The sequence below is a fragment of the Melanotaenia boesemani genome, chromosome 7 (genome assembly GCF_017639745.1).
Source record: "Melanotaenia boesemani isolate fMelBoe1 chromosome 7, fMelBoe1.pri, whole genome shotgun sequence".
NCBI lineage: Eukaryota > Metazoa > Chordata > Actinopteri > Atheriniformes > Melanotaeniidae > Melanotaenia > Melanotaenia boesemani.
The window spans coordinates 23,027,623-23,052,325 of NC_055688.1; the positions used below are offsets into that span (position 1 = coordinate 23,027,623).

At 39.0% G+C, this 24,703-nt stretch overlaps 1 protein-coding gene across 1 annotated transcript in view; it reads left to right on the plus strand.

Annotated features, from left to right (window-relative positions):
• Positions 1-745: 745 nt before the first annotated feature.
• tsc22d3 (TSC22 domain family, member 3) overlaps positions 746-24,703 on the plus strand; it is a 36,873-nt gene continuing 12,915 nt past the window's right edge. The window contains exon 1 of the mRNA XM_041990796.1: positions 746-1,539. Coding sequence (XP_041846730.1) covers positions 1,199-1,539 — 341 coding nt within the window. The 5' untranslated portion in view covers positions 746-1,198. The remainder of the gene's footprint in view (positions 1,540-24,703) is intronic.

The window sequence follows — 24,703 nt, forward strand, 5'->3', positions numbered from 1 at the left end:
TGTAAGTTTAGAACACAGAGTCTCTTGCTCTCACTGTCACACAAACAATATCACATGCATGCTTGTGCAAAGTGAAGCGAGCCTGTATTATATGTTTCATGAGATATAACTTTACTTGGTAATCAAGAATGGTAATTTTGCTTTACATAAACTTTACACCTTTGGACTTTGCTGGATGAAATTTACACAAACATAAAAATAAAAAAATCAGTTATTTAACTTAAAAAAATGTTTTGTTTTTTTTTTCATAATAAAGAAATGTTGCCATCTGTTTACATATGAAAATACTTTATTATAACAGGCAAAATGGATTCAAGAATTAAATCTCAATGAACACTGAATTCAGTCATAAAACATTAAAAGCAGGCCTGCCACATCATCTTTTCATTTCACAAATTAGCACAAGACATCTTATCACAGCTTAGTGTGTGCTCCTGCAGCCTCCCTGTCTCAGCCACTCCTTTGGCTGTCAGGTTGACAGGGTGGAGCACACAGAGCTGCACATGTTTCGAGCATGCTCTTAAAGCTTCACTCCCTCTCTGTCTGTTACCCTTCCCTACCCATACTGCGTGCACGGCGAAGCTCATGAAGAAGGGAGGAGGGACCAGTGTCTCTAACCATCTCTGCTTTTTACCAATCACGAAGATTTCCCCACCCTCTCTGTCTCCTTCCCTCCCTTTCTGCCCCCTCCCTCTCTCTGTAGACACGCCAACCCACAGAGAGAGAGAGAAAAAAAAAGTCCAGGGAAAAAAGTAATAAGCAGCAGGCAGCTTCTGGGTTTTGCTTTCAAGCGGACTCCTGCCGAATCGGTGTGAGGGAGTGTGTACGTGTGTGTGTGGTGTGTTCATTCTTTCTCCTGCCACTGTAACAACATTTTGCAGCAGCGTCGCCCTCAAACAAAAGACTTAACGCAGCAGAGCCACAGGAGGGGAAACTCAGGGATAGTGGCAGGCCGAGTGGCCCAGCGTGACTGCACTTCTCAACCTGACATTTACCCTTCGTGGACCTGGAGTGGAGACAGGACAGCCCATCAGACTGGCCCCAGACTTCCTGTCAGCGTCCTTGTCAGAGCTAAGGAGGTCACCCTTTTTCCTGACAGCTGTGTCTCTCATTTCATGCACCTCAGTCTCTGTCATCCTCTACTGAAACTTCTGCACCTGCTCTAAGTGTATTCTTCTTCATACACCTCCCTTCCAAAATGTCAGATGATGACTGCCGCTCTCCCATCGGCCTGGACTGTTGCAGCTGCTGCCTGGACCTGGCCAATGGCTGTGATGACTCCCTGTCCAGCAGTCCATCTCAAGGCCTGGGTACTACAGGGACCCTGCCAGGCAGCCCAACCAGCCCCAGTGTAAGTCACTTCCGCCAGCTACGCAACCAGCTGATGTACCAGAACCTGAACACGGACAAGCTGAACAACATCATGAGGCAGGACTCCCTGGAGTCCGTTGTGAGGGACCCCTGCTTCCTGCTCAACGAGGGGATCTGCAGCAGCAACATTGACCAGACCATGTTGTCTATATTGCTCTTCTTTCACAGGTATGGTTGTTATTTGCTCTTCTGATCTTATCAAATACTTTAGTGATAATTGAGCAAATTTATCTAAAGATATTTTCCTTCAGAATATGAAGTCTGAACTTAATTGAATGTGATTATTTTTCTTCAAATTCAATAAAAGTTCACCTTTTCACCTGTTGCTCTGTATGTCAAATCAAAAGAGAAAATAAAGAGTGTTGCTTGTTTGAATAAACCAAATGGGTAAATGAAGACTAAGGGGTTTTGTCAGAACCTGAAAAGGCAGACAAAAGTGCTTACCATCTCCGATTAAGTATAAAGTGGCATGGGTGTGTTCACTTTGTTGGGATGATGTAAGACAGTTTGAAAGCACCTGCGCAAGAAAATGTGGAAAGTAATCTTGGAATTTACTGACACATTGGGGCCATAAATCTTTGTGGTTAATAAATTAAGCACATCTTTTTATGTATTACTTAACAACTTGAAGAAACCACAGTAAAGAATCAAATCATACACTAACACATCCCAACATAACTCTGGCTACTCTCTGCTTCCATCTTAGTGAAGCTATTCTGTTTAAGCAGTGTCTTTTGTAATGCTCTGAGAGGGAAATATGACTAGATCATCATGCTGCAATGCATGCAGCTTTACTTTAAAACAGCTGAATACAATGTGGAAAAACGCAGACACCAACACTGCTGGCAGGATTCTGTTACAATTATCTTTTATTGCTAGAGGTCAATTACAACTGGCTGGACTCCTTTCTCATTGCTCCCAAACTGTGTAAACAACACGGCTTGGCAGCTCACCTCGCAGTGTTTGTGAGGAAATCTTGTCAGTTTGATGGTTTGTTTGGCAACTTCTGTCAGTGGGCCTCAGCCTTAACTTAACTGTTGTTGAAGTACTGAAACTGAATCAGCCATACGCAGCTTCTCTCTGCCTATAGAAATGTGAAATGTTGAGATTTAAGGGGAAATAGCAATACACACTACAAGAACATGGTTTCATTATATGACAGTTACTGTATAAACTTAAGTCCGTGTCATTTGTCTTTTGAAACAGAAATATGTGCTAAAGGGTCTTGACATGTATTTGCCAAACATGCAGATAAGACATGACAACCTTATGACAATTTGACCATAAAAGACAGGTTTTCTTTTTTCCTTATGGTGACACAGACATCTACTTGTACAAGTTTGAATTACTTTCTTCAGATTGTTATTGTTCATTTTCTTAATCCTAATTATGAAACATTTAAACAACTTGAAATGAAAAACAAGCCAAAATAAATAAATAAATAAATAAACCCAAATGAATTACACCAGTTTATCTGTTCATGTTTCAGAGAAAGTGCACATTAACCCGCATCACTATAAATGAACCAGTGCTAGCCAAAAGGTTAATTTTTAACTTTTTTTATTGAGGCTATATTTTAAATTACCATTAAAACAACAATAAAATCACAACTAAATCAAGTACAAAGGAGATGAAATGCTAAAAAGAAAAGGAAAAAAAGAAATCAACAGAAAGCTAATAACATTTTTGAAAAGCTGTTTTTTAAGGTCTTTATTTATAGTCAATGATAAGTGCATATAGAACACCTCATATAAGTCATTGTCTGGTATTTCCAATCTTGAGAAAGTTTTGACTAAGATAAAGTGTCTGTGATAATACCTACAACGATAAAGTATGTTTGGAATGACCAGAAAGTTAGTTATTGTCATTGATTTGGTTGTTTATAGGTATTTTCATATCACAGATGTTCTCTGGCCAAAAGGTATTATCAGTATTTTATCAAACATCTCCAGAAGCCAAGATGCCATGGAATTTCCACAAGTTAAACTTTAACCTGCCTCGACTTTCCTGTGTGCTATAACGCAGTTCTTATCTCTTTGTGTCACAATTTATACAGCAGAAGTAAAGACAGTACTACGAAGGTACCCATTTACTGTTCTCTGCACCTGATTGGACTAATAACGGCCATTAGACCTTAAAGAGGCTCAACTTCATTCTGCAGCTTTAAGCTGTAAAAGTTCAGTAAAAGGGCATGTCTCTGTTTTTGTACAGCACATTAACATTAACTTCTGTCTCAATAAAACATGCAATTATGGGACATTTGGAAAATGTCCAAACTAATTTTCCACGAATTAAGTTATGCAGCAGAAGTTTAGATATTCTTAATACCTTTTCAAGAGTTGTTGCTCTTTGGAACTGCACTGTTCAATGAAAGAACAGCCTGTTCTAGATTCATTTATTATAGTGAAGGTGTGTCATTATAGCAACAGAGAAACATGGGCTGTAAATTCCTGCAGCTTCAACGTCAGTCAATGCTAAGTTTTCACTACATAAAATGCCTTTTCACAAAGTGTGTTTTAGCTGGGGATAATACTTTCAACATCCCTTCTAACATGCTTGGATAGTTGCAGATGAGTTATTATTCACTGCATTACATAAGAGTGCTTCTTTTGCCTTGCCATTCACGCTCAGTCATGTATATAAATTGCAGCTTCATGTCTTTTTCATAAAGCAAGGCACCAGTGGTTATAATGTTTACTGGAATACTCATACAAATGGAGCAGACACTATAATTAGGAAATAATGCATTACTGAAATCTATCTGTTAAATCAGCGAAATTTTATTTAAGCGTCTTTCTAAGGTACAGATTGCTGAGTTGCAGATAGATCACTGGGGTCTCAAGATGGGAGAAAAATTAGGATATAAATGCATTATTTTTTATCTATTTTTTGCCAGTTATGGTCAAGGTGCCATTGACCATTGTGATCATGCATATTTCTGTGCCAGCTCGGCTGTTTTCCTGATAAACAGTCTTTAGCAAGAACATTTTGTCCCTGAACCTCTTCTCAAGAGGGAATCACAGACATGGATCATGTGGCCATTTTACAGTATAGTAAGGATTTCTCAGTGGATTAAAACATTGATTTCAAGTGTGTACCCTTTTGGTTTTTCATGCAGAAACACAAATGCACTCATTCATTCACACACGCACTGACAGTCTAATCCTGTCAGTTGAAACGAGAACGCTGCCTTGCTGAGCTGAGGTTTGGAGAAGTTCATGCATTTTTCAAGTGTTCACTTCAGAAAAGTCTGGCCTCTCATGAAAGTCTGGCTGAGGTTCATGCAGCAACCTCTCCCTGGGTGGTCAGTATGCCCAGCAGCTATCGTTCTCATTTGACACTTGTTAACAGAATAAAATGTTCAGCAAAGCTTGAGAAAGCATGCCAGGATAGCTTTTGGACTTGTTCAGTATCAGTATGTGGCAGTGGCTGCAGCCAGAATCTGCTATGTGAAGGATTCATGGGTCACAGAAATGTAATGAGAGGAACATTTGAAGTTTGATTTGGGGTTTGAAGCAGAGCAAGAAAATCCCTTAGGTGGACAGGATCTGTGATATGAACAGGATTAAACTAGAGGAAATGTATTGAATTACTTTGTGGCTAACACATCTACAGTTAAAAATATACTCTTGCACACCTTCGCCACAGGCATCCAGTCAGTACTTAGCAGCCACTACACATCAGCACATGCCAGGGTGAAAAGGGGTGAAGAACATGCAGTGATGACACAGACATTCATCACAAGACTTCAGGTCTGTGAACAGTCAGTCAGTTGGTGGGTAGTCAAAACAAAGGGGCAGTTCAGAAGGCATCACAGTTTCAAAGACCTCAAAGAAAAGCAGTTTTCCCTGAAGAAACCACAAATGTGACTTTGATTCAGAACTGGGGAAGAGTTTGCCTCCTTCTCACAAGACTTATAGACAATCTAACTATCCGTCCATTATAACTGTGCATTGGGTAATGCAGGGGTATGCAGAATTTCACATTCCTGTATCATACTTAACGCTGTAAGAAGTACAGATGAGAACATTTGCTGGTTAAGGGCCCAAAATTCCAATGGCCTGCAAGATCAGTGTAGGCAAGAGACTACATGACTCGTGTAAAGATGAAATATTACTTTAATCTCTCGGTTCAGGTCTGCTGACGGAAAAGGAGAAATTCAGTAAGGCAGGGTTAGATGTGAGGTTTACACACTAACTTTGTGCTTTATACAGTATGACTGAGCTTTGCTTTCTGTTTTGATGAAACTCTGGCTCTTATTCTGTTACCCTGATGACACAGACCACAATACAAAACACAGGCTAAAAGTTTTTCACTTTGCCCTGAGATTACCACAGGTTACTGACTTCTGAATATAACCCAGTCCCCTCACTATGAAGTGGTTCACAGGATCGATTCAGACACCCTGTTAGGCTGCGATGGTTCACTATATAATAATAACATAAACAACAAAATAGCTTAGCTACAAGGAGTCCCTAAATTTAAAGTTTATTAAACATGTGTAATCCATCCATACGTCCATTCAAATGTACACGTATTGTTATTTTTAGTTTGGTATATCAATAGAATCAACAGAATTTGACAATGGAAAAAAAAAGAAACAAACCAGAGAAGAAGAGCATCAGAAACAAAACAAAGAAGCAGAAGAACAATGAAGACGAGCACAACAACTGTAGAAATTGCGCAAGCTTCTAAAGAAAGACTATATGCAAATGTTTAGGGTGTGTTAGGCGGATAGAAACGACTTTATTAATACTGCTGCCAAACTGTGACTGAAACTGACGTTGGCTCGTGGGAGTGAACTCAAAACGTAGCACTGCCTACTAGTGGAAGAACTGACTTAACAATCATGGCAACACAAAACCTGCAAGGAAGTATGAGGACCGCAAAACATGACAATATTTGAAACAGACATAGCTATGTACACACGTAAGGGAGCATAAATGGGCCTTAAGAGGTATAAAAAATTAATGAATGAAAATATTATAAATACCTCCTTAATCGTGCCATGACAGTGACCCATTTACTTAATTTACACACAGGTCACACCCGCAAATTTATCTCTTATCAGACATTAGAGCTGAATACAGGGCACATACGCCTGCTTGCTATTTGAGGGCTAATGATTTGCATGGAGGGAGACACTCTTTTGGAGAACTCATATAGTTATCTTGGATGTTTTTGTTGTGTACTCTACATGCTTTCCAAACCAACACTTATCTTTTCTTGGACTCACATTTTAATATTACAACAATCCAAGTCAAATATTATGTATGTACCACATGAGACAAATCAGATTTTTTCCTTTAGAGGTTTTACAACAGTAAACAGCATGTGACATTGTGATTAAATGACATCTGCTTATTGTCCCTGCAGTAGCTTGCTCTGCAGATAACGTTATCATAGTATGAAAGCAGACAAATGATAAAGGAATTTGTTTGCCAGATCAATACTATGTAATAGGGGAGATGTCTCCAGAGACAAGAGCATTTTCATCATAAATATATCAGTTTAATTTCAAGCTGAGACTGGCATAAAGATCAGAATGAAACTGTAATACACTATTAAAACGCAAGTTTTAAATTCCTTCCACTGCAGTGTAATCTAAAGTCCTGTAAATACACAGCGCAGCATGAGGGGAAAAAAGGCAGTTCTTTGTGCCAGTATTAACCGTCCCCACACTGACCACATAAATGGTTTATCAATGCAATACATTTTCTCTGGCTGCATACATCTCACAACAACACAGCGACCACAAAGCAAAAAAAAAAAAAGGAAAACTTTTCCTACTGAACTTTGAAGACAGATGCACATTTATAAATTTATAAGCTGTCGGTGGTGGGTATGAATAGAAAATAAACAAACACTGGGATCATTTAACTATTTATACTCAGTCAGATTTTATTTCCATAGCAAGTTGTGCATTGCAGACAATAAACATAAAGAAGCTTTAAAAGGATCAAAATAAGAAATAGATACTTTTAAGAAGAATGTTATAACAAATATGATCAAATTAAAGATAGAAATATAAAAATGGTTTAAAAAATGACAAAGATGCAGTCTCAACCCATGTCAGGGCTTCCAGCAGACTTCTCCACCGATGGCCACAGTGGGTTGCAAAACCAGGGACATTAGTGGTACTGTCAGAAAGGTAGCCTAGTCTAAGATCATTTATTGATTTCTAGAGATACAAAACAAATTCAGATAAGACACATAGTGATTTTAAGAATGATGCACCATGTGTTTGCTTTCTGGTCCTAGCCAGCACAAGAGCAGCTTAAATTGGGAAGATAAAAACGGGGGATTTTATTAATAATTTGCAGGTGATAAAAATTAGATTTAGTAATATTTTAGATTTGTGCTCTGGAGTCTAAATCACAGTTTAAAGTGTTACCCTGGTTTGTGAGCTGGTGCCTGGAACCAGTTAAGAGGTCAGTTTTTATCACTGTCTCAGTTTGTGCTGAAGGAAATTCTGAGTTATAACAGTGTTTATATCTAAAATCCACTTATGGAGGGCAACAGGTTGAAGGTAGGATGTCAGGAAAATAGATTCATAGACGAGTTGGAACTGACTTGCAACCGACAAAGACGATGAAATGCAATGCCAAGAGAAAGAATATGAGAGCTGGAATGATGGCGAGAGCTATAGAAAGAGTGGAGACAGGAGGCTGGAGCTAAGACAAAACATAGTCAGGACTGACTAAAGATAGTGTGCTGTTGATGGTTATTGGAAATAAGATATAGGTCGACTGGAGATGTTTGTGGTAAAAGTCAAATAGTTTACGATGACCAAAGGAAGTTCTTCCTTTGTGACTCTAGGAAGTAAAAAGTCATGAAAAGTGTTTGATTTACACTTGTTTTTATGGGTTTCCTCAATAATAAACTCACCAGTGAATTTTTACATGTATAGTATATTTGCTGTGTTTACACCCCAAATGAAGCCTTGCTCCCTACTACTGAGAAACCTTTTTAAAGAAGGATGAACAATGATGTGGTTTTAATGGACCAATTACCTTTTTGTTGGGTTGTGACTGTGTGAATAGTGTCCTTGGTGCTTTGCCAGAAGACGCCTGGAGCCACCTTTGATGGGTTTGCGTGCCAGTGTTGTGCATGTGAGTCAGCTTGTAGTGAATACTTTTACTTGTTCAGTTGACCCTATACCACTTCAAACTTGTGTAAAATTGCCCCTCTTTGTACTGGGGCATAATGAACACAAGTACTGTAGATAATTTTGAGATGATCTCAAAGGTTGTTCCAGTGGTATTAATATTTTTTAACCCATCTTACAAAAAAAGCCTTAATAGACTTAACAGAAACTATTTTCAAACTGTAAAAATGAATTTCTGATTGAACAGATATAGTTTATGTCTATGTGAAGGATGCTAACTGAGAATTTTTCAGCACTGGGGCTGCTCCCTAATTTGTAGCCTCAAATTTTCCACTGGACTGAAAATCCAATAACACCAAGCACACACTAGCACACATAAATACACCCACAGTGAGCAGAGGTGACCCGTAGCATTATACTACTGTTGACATATCATACAGCAAAATCCATCTAAGCTCTTTTGTCCCAGGTGACAGAGCGCAGACACAGTATGTACCAAAGGTGGATTAGAAATCTATAAGTAACACAAGCTAGTCATCTAAGTCAAATCCTCAAGGTCAGAGTTTGCAGAAAAAGTCTTTCCAATGAAAGTATTATGGGAAGGACCTGAAGACAACTGTCTTCCAAACCTGCAGGATTAAATACAGGAAAGTTAATGGTTGGAACTCCTGAAAAACCCCAGTCTGCTCTAACTGGTTACTTTCCACAGGCCTGAGTAGATACAGCTAATCAGGTCAAAACACAGAGAACTAAATATCAGGTAGCACAATCATGGAAGTGGGCACCTTTTAAGAAATGTTTGCACTGTTTCTTGGAACATGATCTATACCTCTTGTACCCCATAAGCATTTCCCCACCATCTGCAAAACCATGTTCAGAATGATCCAAATGCAAACAAAGTCAGTTTAGACATATGATATGAATTTGTAATCCATTAAAAATTAGTGTGTGATGTTATCTCAGTGTTCATTTTTAGGGCAGAGTAGGAAGATGTTGCAGTTGAAGTGTGATGCACATTAAAGCTATTTATGTCAGTTTTATGTAGTACATATAGTAAAACATGGCTTAAAGAATAAACACCAAATGACAACATCTGTAACATTAACAAATCTTTAGCTCCAGCATTCTCCTTGTGTGTTTTTCCATACAGCAGTGCAGTACCCACCTTTGTCGCTAGTTGCGTACACCTCATTTAGGCACCAAACTGTCAGGACAAAAACAAAAGCAATCTGTTATGGTTTGCATACAGCTAATCCACCAACTGTTGTCTGTTTATGAGCCTGTCATTCTGGCTGATCTGATGATGAAGCAGTGCCCCCTCTTCTGTTGTGTTTCTACTCTGCTCAGCCCCATTTTCATCCCAGTAACTGCATAACTGCCATTCTGTGGAAAATGTAATCATCCTCTAATCAGGGATATTTGTAATCTTATTTGCACCCCATAAATTTCATTTAAAAACATCACCTCATCCAAATGAGAGTTCAAAGAGAGCTCTCAAGATTGATACATAAGTTATATGTGTACTTATGTAACACCATATATGTGTGTTTCATGATGATGCATTAACGTTGTTGAGCAAGTTTAAAGTCTCTGTGAGCTAATTTGGGCAGCCTTTTTGTGGACAACCCACAGAATGAAGAAAGAAGGCATGCAATAAAAGATGCCACCACTTTCATTAGTTATGGATACTTTGCAAGTTCTTATAATTCACTGAACTGATTGTGAAAAAACACTGGCATTATCCATTGATGATACTTAGTTCATGTCTGTCATAATGGAGGAGAATGTCGTAACTTCTTGGGAAATCCCTTGAGACTTGACTTTGCTGCACAAACACGACTTAAAAAATGGCAAAAGATTCCTGCAGGAAGTCAACATAATGACAAGCATCTCCACCTGTTTGATACTGTAGTTTTGAAGTCATAAATGGTTTAAACAAACAAACAAAAGAAAGCATTCTTAAGTAGCCTTATTTCACTTCAAAAGAGGAAAGCAGTACCACCCATCCTGCCCCTTTAAAATCCTTTCTTCTGTCATGTTTCATGTTGTGGTTGTGCAACTTTCTTTATCCGTGCTTCTTCTATTTGCTAAATCTCTTACCTCAATCCCTGGTTTATCTCATTGTCTTTATATATATGTCTATGTCTTCATATATATACATAATTCTCCAGCTCTCCATTTAAGTCCCAGTTGGCAGCTGCTGGAATTGTGTAATTGTGCTGAAAGTAGGTGGTGATGTGGTGGGGTGGAGTAACTGTGGCTTGTGTTCCTTGTCTTATCTTCCTGGACCATGACTATGAAACCTAAATAGATTGTAAGGAAGCCTGTCAACACACACTCCTCCATATATTACGTGAATAACAGGCAATATAGTCTTCATTACTCTATTTAAATAGAGTAATCAAACTTGTATGGTGATAAGTATAAAGGATTTTTGCATTAGACTGAAGCTCACACATATTAGGGCCAGTTAAATGATTAGGTAAAGGAAACTATCCACTAGTAAAGGAGATGCAAAATGTCATGTAATGATATGACTCAGGCTGAGCAACAAAAGTAGCTGAGGGCAATAATATGCTCACAAAGTCCTATTTTGGCGAGTATGGCCATCTCACTTTTTAATAACAGCACTAGAAGTAAGAATGTGACTCTCCTCTCTGCTACTCGGGGCCAAATTGAAGATTGGCTAAAGTAATGAACGATGGTTGCTTTTCCCCCTTCTTCTAATCCATTGTCAACAAATAATTATAATGCTGGTACAAATGTCTACAAGAGCCTGAAGATTTTTCATGTATCTATTTGTACACAAACCTTTTCATTTGGAAATTCTAGTTCAAATACTTACTTTTTGTGTCCCTTAAAAAGATTGGCATCCTCAGACTTTATTTGAGATTAATTCTGATGCTTACTCCGTCTGTTTTTCCTTGGATGTCTGTTTCATAATCCCAAGTGTTTTTATCACACTGTGCCAGTTTTCTTTCTTTTTTTTTTCTAACCACAATAGTCAGCTACACAATGTACCCAGACGGTGCTTTTATGGAGCAGTTCTGAGCCAGGCCTATCATTAGCCTATCTTATTCTCCCTTTATTCACAAACAAGTTGGGTACATCATGTACCCTGGATGCACACACGCATAAACACAAACATATGCACATTGGAGAGAAAAAGAAAGGTTCAATTGTATTATTGGGATATGCATCAAAACTTCCCTCAGCTCAGAAGTTACAGGAATGTGTACAGTTTTATTTATGGCGCACCCGTCACACAGAGGACAAAAAAGGTAAAGAGTTTGGTATTAAGAAGGACAACATAATTTTGGGCAGGAAGCCCATGTCAGATTAAGTTATGCACCGTTAAGTTAAATAAGCATTAGTCTTGTTTTGGCAAATGAAATATTTATGTAATGTAGGTATTTAAGAGTACATGCGAACTGGTCTCTGACATCAGTCGTGTCATACCAGCAACACCCAGTGTACTTCTGGGAACTCCTTGTAGGTGCCGCAAGTCATTGCAACATTAGTTTGAACTGTTGCAAAACATTAAGGGGATAAAAATTAAATCCTAGGTTGTGAAGCTGCAGTAAACAGTGGAAACATGTTCGGTAACTTGCTCCTCTATGGTGCAATGAGTTTGTTTCATCTGATGTATTCAACTCTGCAATAAACTACTTTTCCTAATCAAGAAGTCTTTTTTTTCCTGCGGTGGCAAAAGCAGAACTTGGAAGACATGCAATATATCTGACTACCTGAAGTAAATGTACAGCGGGCATTCTTGCAAAAAGAAAAACAATAAATAAAAAAATAAATAAAGAAATAGCCAGCAAATCCCCATGAACCATCAAATTCTAAACTGGGAATAGCGTCTGTTTAATGCCTGTGCTTCCAAATTTGCTAAATCTTTCTGGATTCAAGTGCTTCTGTGCTGCCTAAAACAGGATTTGAGTGAAAAAAAAAGTAGAAAAACAGAGAATTTGGAAAAAGATGAAGGCATATTAAATAAAACAGAATCAAGCAAATAAAAAAGGAAAGTGCTGTCTCGAGACCTTTTTTTTTAAAATCGAAAACAAGTGAGTCACAGGTCATGAAAAAAAACAGGACTAATTCTGTCAGCATTTTTTTGCCAATAGTTTTAGCTCCTGAAATGAAGTCAGTTCTCATCTTCATAAATTAGACTCGAAAAACAAGAGATGCCCAACTGGTGACCTGTTTGAGCCTGTTGGCAGAAAGCAGTGGCTGAATGAAAAGGTGGACCTGCTCTGCTGGGCTCTCTGTTTTCCTCTCTCTTGATGCCTTTCTGGCAGACAAGAGGCTGTTAGGAGAAAAATGAATGTATGCGCCAAGTTTCAGAGAGTCTGTGATTGTTTCTGGCTGTTCTTGCTGCTCAGAGAAAGAAAGAGCAAGGGAGGGAACGAGGAACCAGCCAAGTCGTCCATCCATCCATTTTCTATACCGCCTATTCCAATTTAGGGTTGCAGGGAAACTGGAGCCAAGTAGACACAGGGTACACCCTGCACAGGTCGCCAGTCTATCGCAGCCAGCCAAGTCAAATGCGTGAAAATAACAAGATGCATCCTGTCCAAGACCTCACTTCTGCCTTCATGCCACTGTTTAAAAGAGCAGTTTAAACCAGCTGTATCTGATGGGGTACTATGAACCACCGCCTCCATCATGCTATGCCACCATCAAGGGCAATTAGCAGCAATGACATTAAATGACCCCCTTATGCATTCTTTCCAGTATGGGGTCATGTAGACGAATGAGTCACAGATTCATTATTATGTTTGCATGCTGTGTTGTGTTGTTTACACAGTCTGGGAATAGGTGACAGAAGTCCTCTGAAAACATGCTTGTGAAACAAGGTAATATCCATGCAACAAGGCCTGTGTGAAGGCAGTCAGAGGCTGAGAGAATCTTAACAAAAGCCAAACCTCTCTTTCCTAACTGTTGTTTTTTTCCACCAATTATCTTTCTCTTACATATACCCTTGCAGACGCAGATTCCATCGAAGCTGCCATCCACAACCCAAATGTAGGTCTTTCACTGGCCTACAATGCATACAAAGACCTATTTATTACAAGCCTGATTGTAAGGTGTCACATTAGGGGAAGTGGAGCCTCTGAGGGAAAAAAGAGAGAGGGGAATTTATGTAACACTGGAGGTCACAACCTTGTCATACTTGTAGGATAAAGAGGTTTTTTCTCGCGTCAGTCTAGGTGTCTTTTGCTGTGGAAGACCTTTAGTCAAACAGAAAGATCTGCATCTATAGCACCTCTTCACTTACACTGTAAAGCCACAGCTCTGCGTTACACTACACATGACAACATAATTCATTGTCAACCAGTACATATTCAACATCAGCAAAAACTGGGCCACTCTTGGAATCAAATTCTTTCTGTGAATTTTTAAGGAAAATCACAGTCATCTGATGCAGGAGTCTTTTCCCTCCTTCTCATGCGCCATCTCTACCATTTTAATCTGTCAGTTCCACACAGTTGCTTTGCCTCGCCTTTAAGTGTACACTGATCCATCATCCTTGGGCATGTTTAACTTCATCTAAGCGTTGCTGTTCAGCAAGCTGCTCTCACATGCCAGGTCATGGTGTGGGAGGGAACAGCATACATACAGAAGAGGCTGTTACAAAATGTTTTCTGCTGAATGTGTTCAAGATATCAGGACTCCCAGGCCAGATTGCAGAGCAAAAGCAAGAGTTGCAGCTTATTTAGCATAAAACAACTGCAAAGTTCAGTGGAGACATAGGAAGTAAATTGAGGAACTGCACGCAAAGGAGTTGGCAAAGATATCTGTCCAAGAAAAGCAAATTAAAGTGGAACTTGCAAGTTAACTCTAGACTTAGACTGGAGGATCAAGTAGAAAGGATTGTCTTTCAGAGGAAACTATGCCTATAAATTCTTAAAATATGATATATAGTGGTTTTAGTGTGTTTTTCTCTTTTGTTTAACACCTTAAAGTATAAGGCTTAGCAGTGACAGAGAATGAGACAGCCAAGCTAAGATGAGTTTAACAATCAGAACTATTGATCCACCCAAGAATTTCGATGCTGAAGAGACTGAAAATGGAAATCCACTGGCACATGACTGACAAGCTTCAATAATAAATTAATACAGAATGTAGTGCATGTACTTTTTGACCATGACAACCTCTTAAAAAGCTGATCTTCAGAGAGTAGTCTTTCCACAGTATATAAAGCAAACAATTGCAGAAGCATTATCAAAGTCCTTGGCACATGGATCAGAATGCCTCTGACCACATTGTGACCACTCAGTCACAACACTGACCACTTAAATTAAAATGATATTTGAATGATTGTGTATGTAATCTATTATCAAGTCAGTGGTTTTTGTGTTGTGACTGATTGTGACTGAGTGTTGTAAACTTTATTTTAATGGCAAAAAAGAAATAGATGTTAAAATGAAAATGGTTCCAAACAGGGAAGAAATCACACTGCTACAAATGCAGTCTGCAATCACTGCATAAGTGATGAGGGTTGTGTTGAGTTAGAAGCAATCCATGTGTAAATGTTCTGACACACCATCCGTGAATGATCTGTAGGTGTTCTATAATGGTCAAGTGCTCTCAAGGCTGCCCTGTTCCCACTAGAGGTTACATAACAAACACAGAGACAGTGTGGAAATGTTGGCACAAGACAGGCAATCCTTCAATGCTTTTTCCGTTATTTTGTCAGTAAAGTCACCAGTTAGAATGAATGCGTTGTTATCTGATCCATTTTGTGCTTTTTTGAGCCTCATTTGTATGTTTCTAGTTCTCTTTTTGTTCGTGGGCCCACTTCCGAGGCCCCAGGAGGGAAAGGATGCTATTGTAGCTCATATCAATGGGAAATTCAGAGAAACACCCTGATAAAAAACAAAGTTTCACGTGTTTATTCTATGACACCCAGAAATGGGAGGATATATAAAAGCACACACACAACTGAAAGACAAGCAAGATACTTCCTCCAATTCATATGCAAATATGCTCTGTAGAAGGAGATATCAGATTCAGACAAGGTACAGTGGTACTTGTCCTGTGAATGTTTTTCTTTTTTTCCACTATTAAGTGGCAACTATATCTAGGCCATCCTAAAGAAAACAACCCTTTTAAGCACGTCTCCTGGAGCATTTCTTTTTGGGAGTCTTGAATTTCCTGCTCACGTTGGCATCTTCATTTGCTTTTGCATTTTACTGAAACAGATGGAAGCAAATGAGCCAGCTCAGATTGGAATATCAGGGGGGAGCAAACATTTGAATTACTCCTATTGTATCTCTTTGGAATCCCCTTTTAAAAGTTTTAGTTAAGCATGTGCAACCCCACAGGGTTACATAAAAACTCAGATTTTTTTTTTAAATGGTCTTCTAATCAAGCAAATTCTCGGCCCATAGCATCTCAGTTAAATCACAGGTTTGTGACTTTTCATGGCTGCCACAGTTATATTCAGACGTGTGTTTTTCCACATTGTGTAAGGTCATAACGCTAATTACATTAGAGTAAAGTGACAGTAAAAACCTTCGGCCTGCTGCAACAGTCCGAACAGTCTATGGCACCTGTTTTCACAAACACAATGAGAAGCGCAGTGGGTCAGATTAGAGACTTAGATTTTTTTTTATCATCTTGATCCCAGGATAAGAGGCTAACAAGTTTTGCAGATGTCTGCAGTGTACTCCACAGCAGCCTCGTGAGCAAGCGCTGGAACGTGTCATCTTATAAACACAGATGAAGTTTTGATCTGTACTATCTTTAATAGCCACCTTGTTATTTTGTACGTGGAAATAAGTGTTTGAATTTTATGACAGTGTATCAAAAGACTGTGTGTTAGTGTTTCCCAATCAATTAAAATGGGTCACGCATATTATCTTATTTCATTTATTTATTTTTTGCCGATTGCGCAAACTCCATAAATATTTTCTATCATTTATAATTTATGTATTTGTTATTTGAAGACTTTATCTCACTGTCACTTTTGTAAACACACCCGCATGCCCTCCCCGACCCCCACTCGTACCTCAAGGTAACCATGTTTTTTGATAGTTTACCTAAAGAACTGGGAGTACAGCCAAAGCCTCCTATCAGAGGAAACACTGCCTAACAACAGCTGTGAAAGCCCTCTCCTCCCTCCCTCTTTCTCCTCCTCTCCTTTTTCTCTTCCTCCTCTTTGCATTTTCCTGTTTTGGTGTTTGGTGGCTCTTTGCTCAGACTTTGATACAAAGCAATGGGCTGTCTTCAGGCGGCAGACAAATACTGTCTGGCGAACTGAACTCTGTTGAAAGATGATACAAAGGATTGCTATTATTCCCCTGATCTGTTTGCCTGTCTGCTTTGTGGTTATGCACAATCTAAGATACAATCAAAGTTAAAATGAGCACAAAGGGCTAAAACACATTTGTTATTTTCTGCAGCCTCACAGTTATACTGTGTTCTTGTAAGTGATTACTGGAAATATAGACTGAAAATGTGTATTTGTATTGAGGAAACCTGCATTTCTTCCAGCACTTACTTGCAATCAATGGAAGTGCTAACAAAGGCTTGTACATGAGACATTTATGTAATATGCTTATACAGAATATACACATGCATGTATAAGTGTGTGTCAAGAACGTTTCTTCGACGGTTTCTTACCCAACCTGAAAAAGAAAACATCTTCGAGTTGCTGCATGCTTTTTGTAACAATAAAAATGATCTGTTGAAACCATTTTTTTTTTACTTTTTAATGGCTCTATCAACAGGATAGCTGGGCATGACAGGGCAGCATCACTGTGTGTTCACCTTTATACAGGAACACAGCCCAGACATGGTACATTTGCAGAATAAACACCAATATCGAAGTTCATTGTGCACAAGGCTGATGTTGTTTAACCATAACCCCTCCTAACTCGGGCCCACATGCTGCTCACGGTCACAGAAATACATACCTCTTGTACTCTCATGTCCTCTCATGGTGCAAAGCAGTACCTATGCCAAAAATAGGTGAGTGTGTGCCAGACAACACCTAGGAATATGATGAGACAGGTCAGAGACAGGATAATTAACTCGAGACAAAGTCAGGGCTTGTCTTTCCTGAAGCGTGCCAGTCAGAAAGGATTTACTGCTTAGAGACAGTGTGGAAGGACAGGAATAATAGGAGCTAATAAAGGAGGGAGGAGGTGTGCTGTGCAGACAGAAAGAAAGAAGAGAGGAGGAGCGATATAAACCAAACAAAAGAGCCAGACAACAGAGACAGCAGGACAAACGACTGTGCACAAGGTGGCAGACGAGACACAGAAGTTGAAAGGCAAAATAGACCAGTCAGCATGATAGCTGCAAATGTAGGCCTCTCTAACTAAAGATATTTACTAGTACAAAGACTGCACATTATTATTACTTTAAGTGTTTGTTTTGTGAAGGTTGACAGATACCTTGCAGGTATGCTGCACCCTTCTTCTTCCTTTGTTGTCAGACTGTAATTACAGCAATTACCTTAGCCATTAAAGATAACAAGAAGTTTCATATAGCACAGAAAACAAAGATACTGACTTGTGGTTATGTGCGTGTGCATGTGTGTGTTCATAAGTCAGACGTCATCAGAGGAACCTACGAGATACATGATTTTGTTTCAGTTCTGCAAATCCTGACATAGTTCCTCAAAATAGCTTAACTGACCCTGGTTTCTGCCATGAATCATGGGCTAATTTACTTTAGTGAAAAAAATGGCAGAAGCTAAACATTCACATTTAATCATCAATATCAGAGGAATATATGGAAGGAATCAGGCTCAAGTGGTCAGAAAAATATGACATTTTATTTTCATTGTCTGCATAATTGATAGACGAACTAAATAGATGGCCTGACTGCAGTCAAAAACGCATATTAAGTTACAGTATAACTCTAACATTCTGGCATACTGGTTTATTGTGTGCAATAATACAACAGTCACAAAGCTAAGTCTAGCACGTTTCTCTCATATCGTGAGCTCGTGTTGTTGTAGGAATGAGGCCAAGAACAACCCTGGATCAGTATCAGTGTTTGACCTCGCTGGCTTTTCTCAGCATCCTCTTCTCTTTAACATCTTTTCAGGGGCGCTTTGCATGCTTTCCACATCTCAGCACTCTGTGCTTAACAGTTTATATCACCCTCTTTTTAAAAAGCAATTGCGTTTCTCTCAATTTCCAACTGTTTTTTCCTCACTTTGCTGTGTCAGTATAAAGCCAAGACCCTGCCACACAGGGTGGGAATCTCATACATCAGTGCTTAATTTCAATAATTTTACCGTGAAGATAAGGTGACAGCTTAGTGTCTTCCAAACATTGCTTACGTGAGCAAAATCTGCCTATCTTCCAAACAATAAAGGGCTCTTACGCACATTTCCTTGCCTTAAGGCCAAATCTGATAAGAAACTTTACTTCAAGTACAGTTTTCATTCCGACAGACCTCAAGCGTGGCCTTCATCATTTGCTTTTTTCTTTTACCTTACTGTTTTGAGTCATTTTTTTTACAATATTTTCAGAAGCATTTCTGCTAAATCTTCACTTCTAGCCTTGTTGATATTTATATCTCCAGTGGCTTTTCTTTCTGAAGCTTATGTAATTCTGTGTGAAAAGAGCTCAGTCTTAGAACATGAAGAGTGCCATGTTGGTAAAGATTTCTACATGTCCTGACAGAGAGAGAGAGAGAGAGAAACAAAGCGTATATGTGCATGATCGTGTGTGAATGTGTCTCAACTGAAATTCGTGCTCTTTGCACGTACTGTACATCTCTGTGTCCTGATGCATCCTTGTCCTTTTTGCATGGGTACATTGGTAGGAATTTCTTTTTGGCATCTATGCCTGAATGCACACCTTGACTTGCACTGAAGTGTGACCGATCAGTGTACCTGTACAAAGTGTGCGTGCAGAACAGATACAAGAGTGTTCGTTGGTTTCATAAGTGAACTTTGGACCCCTTGTGTACACGTTGAAGCCAGGCCAATTTATCCTATATTGTTTACCAGAGCCGCAACTGCCTGGGACAGCACATCGTGTTTACTCCTTCTTCTGTGCAGCTTCAAGACCAGGAAAATGGCATGCTTTGACTGAATCCAACTTCAAGAGTCACTTCAATTGGAAGCATTTCCTGTTTGTTCCTTGGAAGAGAGCTGAAAAAATCAGACAAGCATCTACTGTAAAGTTTTCTGATTTAAAGGGCATGCATCATTGGTGCAGTTAAAACAGATACCATTTTCTAATTTATACTAAATACCACATGTGTAATCTCGATCAACTTTTATTTAAAAGGTACACTTTCACTTTATAATATATTATTATAAGTGAAAATAGGAAATCAAGTTACTCTCTGTCTCCTTTTCCCAAACCTGCTGCGTGTCTACAGTTTCATACTTTGGCCAGCCTAATAAGTTGCATTCCACTTCTATGTCTATACATTTTTTAAGTTTTTGAAAGTAAAATGTCATCACTTTATAATTTTAAAGGAGTTAGGTCTCACTCTTTTGCTTAATGGTGGTAAGTAAGGACCGCATGTCATCACTTAACCTCCAGCTAACTTTGTAACACACTTGGTAAATACGATGGCAGTTTAATTTTAGCCTAAACAGGTCATTTCCTAACCACAGTGCTTCAGCCAAACCAAACAAATGAGAACAGAACAGGAAGAGAACATCAGTGTCACCTAAGAGCCACAAAAGATGCCACAAAAGATGCCAAAGAGGAAAATAAAACCAACAAACCCAGGCCCAACCCATTGGCCCAACCCATTGTTCAAAAAGTAGTGTCAAATATGGTCACACCTGGTCCGTCCATCATGTCACCAAAGGACAAAAGGAAAGGGCAAAAGACACTTTTTGTCTACCAGAAAAGACTCCGAGGGCTAGGACAAAACTGATATCAAACTGAAAATGTATCCTGATTTGTCTTGGTGAGCTTGTAGTTATTTAGACCTTCAATCATTCTTTAACCAAACTTTTAAATCCTAATTAGTTTGGGGAGAAGGACACATCTCTGCACAGTGATACAGATCACTGTGTTTACATTGTGATCCTGCTGACATGATATCAGACAACAGGAAAAAAAAATAAAGTTGAATATATGAGGTTGTGGGAGAGTTTGAACTTAAATCAGAATGAGCCATTGCTTTAGTTGTAACTGTATCTGAACTTCTCCTTGCAGACCAGGTCCAGCTGCATACATGCTGAGCTCATCTGAGCAACTAATGATTCGTAGTTAATCAATAGCTATATTTGCACCTCCACAACTTAGTCAGACTTACATAAACTGTCTGCAAAGTGACACATATACTGTTACAAAGTACTAGCATGGGCGCCAAATAGTATGTTGTGTAACAGAACCTATAAGAACAACAGGGTTACTTGGACTGCTTATCTCCTGCCAAGACCAATACATGGTTTCATAATTTTAAACACAGTTATCTAGATCTGGGCAAGTTTTAATATCTCTCTCCCCATGCCTCACCTCTCCCCCAAGTTTCCTGAACTTGAGCTTCTTCGTATTTCTGTAAATCTTGCCAATATAAAGTTAAATAAACATTCAAACTGGTAGTAAAACCAACAAACAGTTATGATCATATATGTCTGGATGCTTAGGCATACAAATATAGAAAAAGACAGGCCTGAGAATATGACACAAAAACTTTCACTACTGACTTATTGTAAACAGATACAGTGAAGTCCACTTCAACGGAGCATGTCAGTGTTGCACTTAACACAAGGGCATCCTCATTAACTCTGCCAACGGTGAAGCAGTATGTCTGTTCACAGCCTGAATGTGATTTAAAGACGGTACTTGGGTGGGAGATATCTGGATATGCATTTTAGTTTTTCTCTCTCGAAGATGACAGCCTTTGGCTTTAGATTAAAATGCAGCATATTTTCTTTTAAGACACTGTATAATGGAAACCTGCACATCTGGGACTGCCCCTCTGTGTCTCAGGCCGTCCTCTATCGGTGGGGGATTCTCACCATGCAGCCAGGCTGAGGAAATATTGTGTGCACCAGTGTTCTTTCAGGCCTCGGCTTTCCTCTCCATTTACATGTGATTCACTGCGTACCTCAGTGGGATTGTGCAGATTTGTTACCCCTGGGGTGTTCGGACTGATCTTAAATAGTTTTAATCTCTACTTTTACTAGAAAGGGAGACATAGATGAAATACCCCATTGCACCACATTACTTTTGCATTTGAGTTGTATCAGGTTCCCTTTTGAGAGAAGTTTAATTGTTTAATTATGGCTTCATGGCTTCCCTGCATTTATAGACAAATATGTCTTTGCAATACAGACTATACATTTGTAGGACTCAGCCACTTGTTACTCCAAGCTGATACCCAAATAATGGTTCAGATTCCTGAAGTGAACATATTAAATTTTATAAATTTATAAATTAAAACAAACTAATAGTTATAACATGCATGCCTTTTTTTTCCCCAATAAAATTTAGCGCCTCATTCAGTCATTGCACCTTGTTGTGCCTCTGCAACCTATTTGGAGTTCACCTATTCTAGATGGAGTTCCCTGGACAGGATTAATAAGACACTCAGCTGCCTTTATAAAGATTGACACTTGATGGTGTGTGTCAAGTGAAAACTAAGCCATGAGGCTGAGGTGATTGTCCAATTCATGACAGCTTCTGCAATATTTCAAGTGTCCACACAGTAGCCTCCATCATTCCAAAATGGGGAACATTTGAGAAGCAAATTGTTGAAAGATCTGACAGTTCCTTTGTTTTTTAAGACAACCATGTGCAGTCCACCAGTAAGCAAAAATCCTCAGACCATCAGACCATGATAACAAAAAGTCTCTGATATGATGAAAGAGTTTACACTATTCAACCAGTCTTCAGCATATTCAGAGGAAACCAAGCTATAGACTATAGACTATGACTAGGGACTGCAACATTGAGCTGTTCCAACTTTGCTTTCACGCAGCACTTCAGTCAAACAAACCAAACCTTTTGTATTATGCATTCCGTTCCTTGCCTGAGGCGGCGCTGCAGTGGGAATTACTCAATGAGAAGAAAAGAAAGTTAACAAACAAGAAAAGTCTCTTATCTATTAGTCAGTGCTGGGTAACTTCTGCTTTTGCCACATAAGTTGTAATCCACTTCCTGGCGCATCAGTTTGGTTGCACATTTACACCTCACCACACAAACCAGATTTTCCACACCAGGGTTTGGTTAAGAATGACTGGTGTGAGCGCACACTTTCTTAATAACATTCATAAAGACAATGCTGGCAGCGTCATTATGTGAGGATGGTTTCTGTGACAGGAACTGGAAGACTAGTTAGGTTAAAAAATAAATATAAGTGAAAAAAAAATCAGTTGATAAAGCAAAACTAACTGAAAGTTCCTCCTGAAATGGAAGAAGATGTCAGACTGGGAAAGAGGTTTGCATTTTAACTACACAGTGATCAAAAGCTTACAGCCAGGTAAATGCAGGAGTGGCTTGAAAAAAAACTCAGTCTGGACCAGAACCCACAGTGAATAAGGAAGCTTTATTGTAAATGCAGTTGCCAACAATGAAATGTTGTCTTTCTCACACATAAATAAACAATAAAAAAGCAGTAAAAAAAAAAGGAAAAACAAGACAAAAACAGCTTCTGTTGTAAGACCTGAAAATGTCCCTGAGAAGGAAATCCATGACTTCAATTCATCACGTCTTGTTGTAACTCTATTTTCACACATTTCAGTAAAACAATCTTTAGAATGTCTTCAGGTTGTCCAGAATGCTGCTGCAAGGTTAATAATAATAATAATAATAAAAATCTTCCAAGTATTTCCATGTCACCTCTATGCTATTCCAGCTGCTCTGGCTTCCTATTTATTAGAGTGCATTTTAAAGTTCTGGTTTACCACTTTATATAAGTGACCTCTTGCAGCCTTATGTTCCCAGCAGGTCCATGTGATCACATGATCAGAATCTGGTGGAGCAAACATGGTAAATAACCAAAGGTGACAGAGGCTTTGCAGCCGTTGCTTCCTCTGGAACTCCGTTCCTCAGAGATCTGCAGACTCCGTGATCTCATTTAAAACATTGCTTTTGATTCATTTTATTTGTTTTTATGTCACTTGTGATGTTCTCTGTTTTATTGTGAAGAACTTTCTGGTTTTTATCTGAACATTTACTTAAATGTAATTATGCTTCTCATCCAAACTGGTAAAGCTTGAACAAAAATGTAAAAAGCCTCCAGAAAAAAGTTATTTTTCAAGCTTGTAGGATCACTTCCAGGAAGACCTAGGATTGCCTTTGACTGAATGCATACAGAGAGAATGTTTTAATAGACCCTAACAAAATCTGTTTAAGATGTTTTTTTCCCCTAAAATGTCCAAAATCTAGTCTGAAATGTTTCACTGTTACATACTTAATATTTGGTCCATTTTTCAAATTGAAAGTCGAGCTATGACCTAAATGAAATATAAAAACCTTTCTACCTTTAAATATGATTTATGATCTGTACATCTCAGTCTAGGCTATTAAATGAAATTCAGGCTAATATGAGTAATAGTAAAACACAGATCTAGTTACCTGTATTGGTAACTTGGAGGCCGTGGGCTTGTCAGCCCTAAAGCATTTCAACAAGAAAATGTATATGTAAAGTTTTCCTTTATACAGCAACAAAAAATGATTTATTATAAGTTGACATGGCAACTTGGCTACGGTTATGAAGCCTTGTTGATGCTAAGTACTCTGCTCCAGTTCCTTCTAAGGCATGAAAGGACAGAAGTGTGAAGTTAACAAAATAATCACAAGAAGAAAGAAAAAGTCAGACTGTAACTATTTTCTTCACGATATATAGCGTTTCATCTTGTTGCACAAAAGGTGTGTTTGTTGCTCATTTGTGTGGCTGTCGACGTTATTAATGAACTTTTCTTCACAATGACTGCGAATGACTTGTCTGTCATTAGCCATGGGAACGTAGTCACTGCTCCTCTGTCATCTTGCAGGTGACAACAGATTAGCTATAAAGCTCAGCGGAGGAACCTGCTGGAGTCTGTGGGAACGATTCAGTGCTGGATGATACAGACAGTGAGAGCTAGCAGGGTGCCTATCATCCAGTTAAATCCAGATCGTGCTGACAAAGCCAGACGTGCATGAGCAGGCCACGCACATATGCAAACACGCGGCCAAATGCACGCATCAGCATACACACGGGCAAACAAAAACACAGGCAAGCACACAAACACACAGCAGGGGGCGGCATATCGAGGGCCACTTCCCTCTGGTGTTGTTC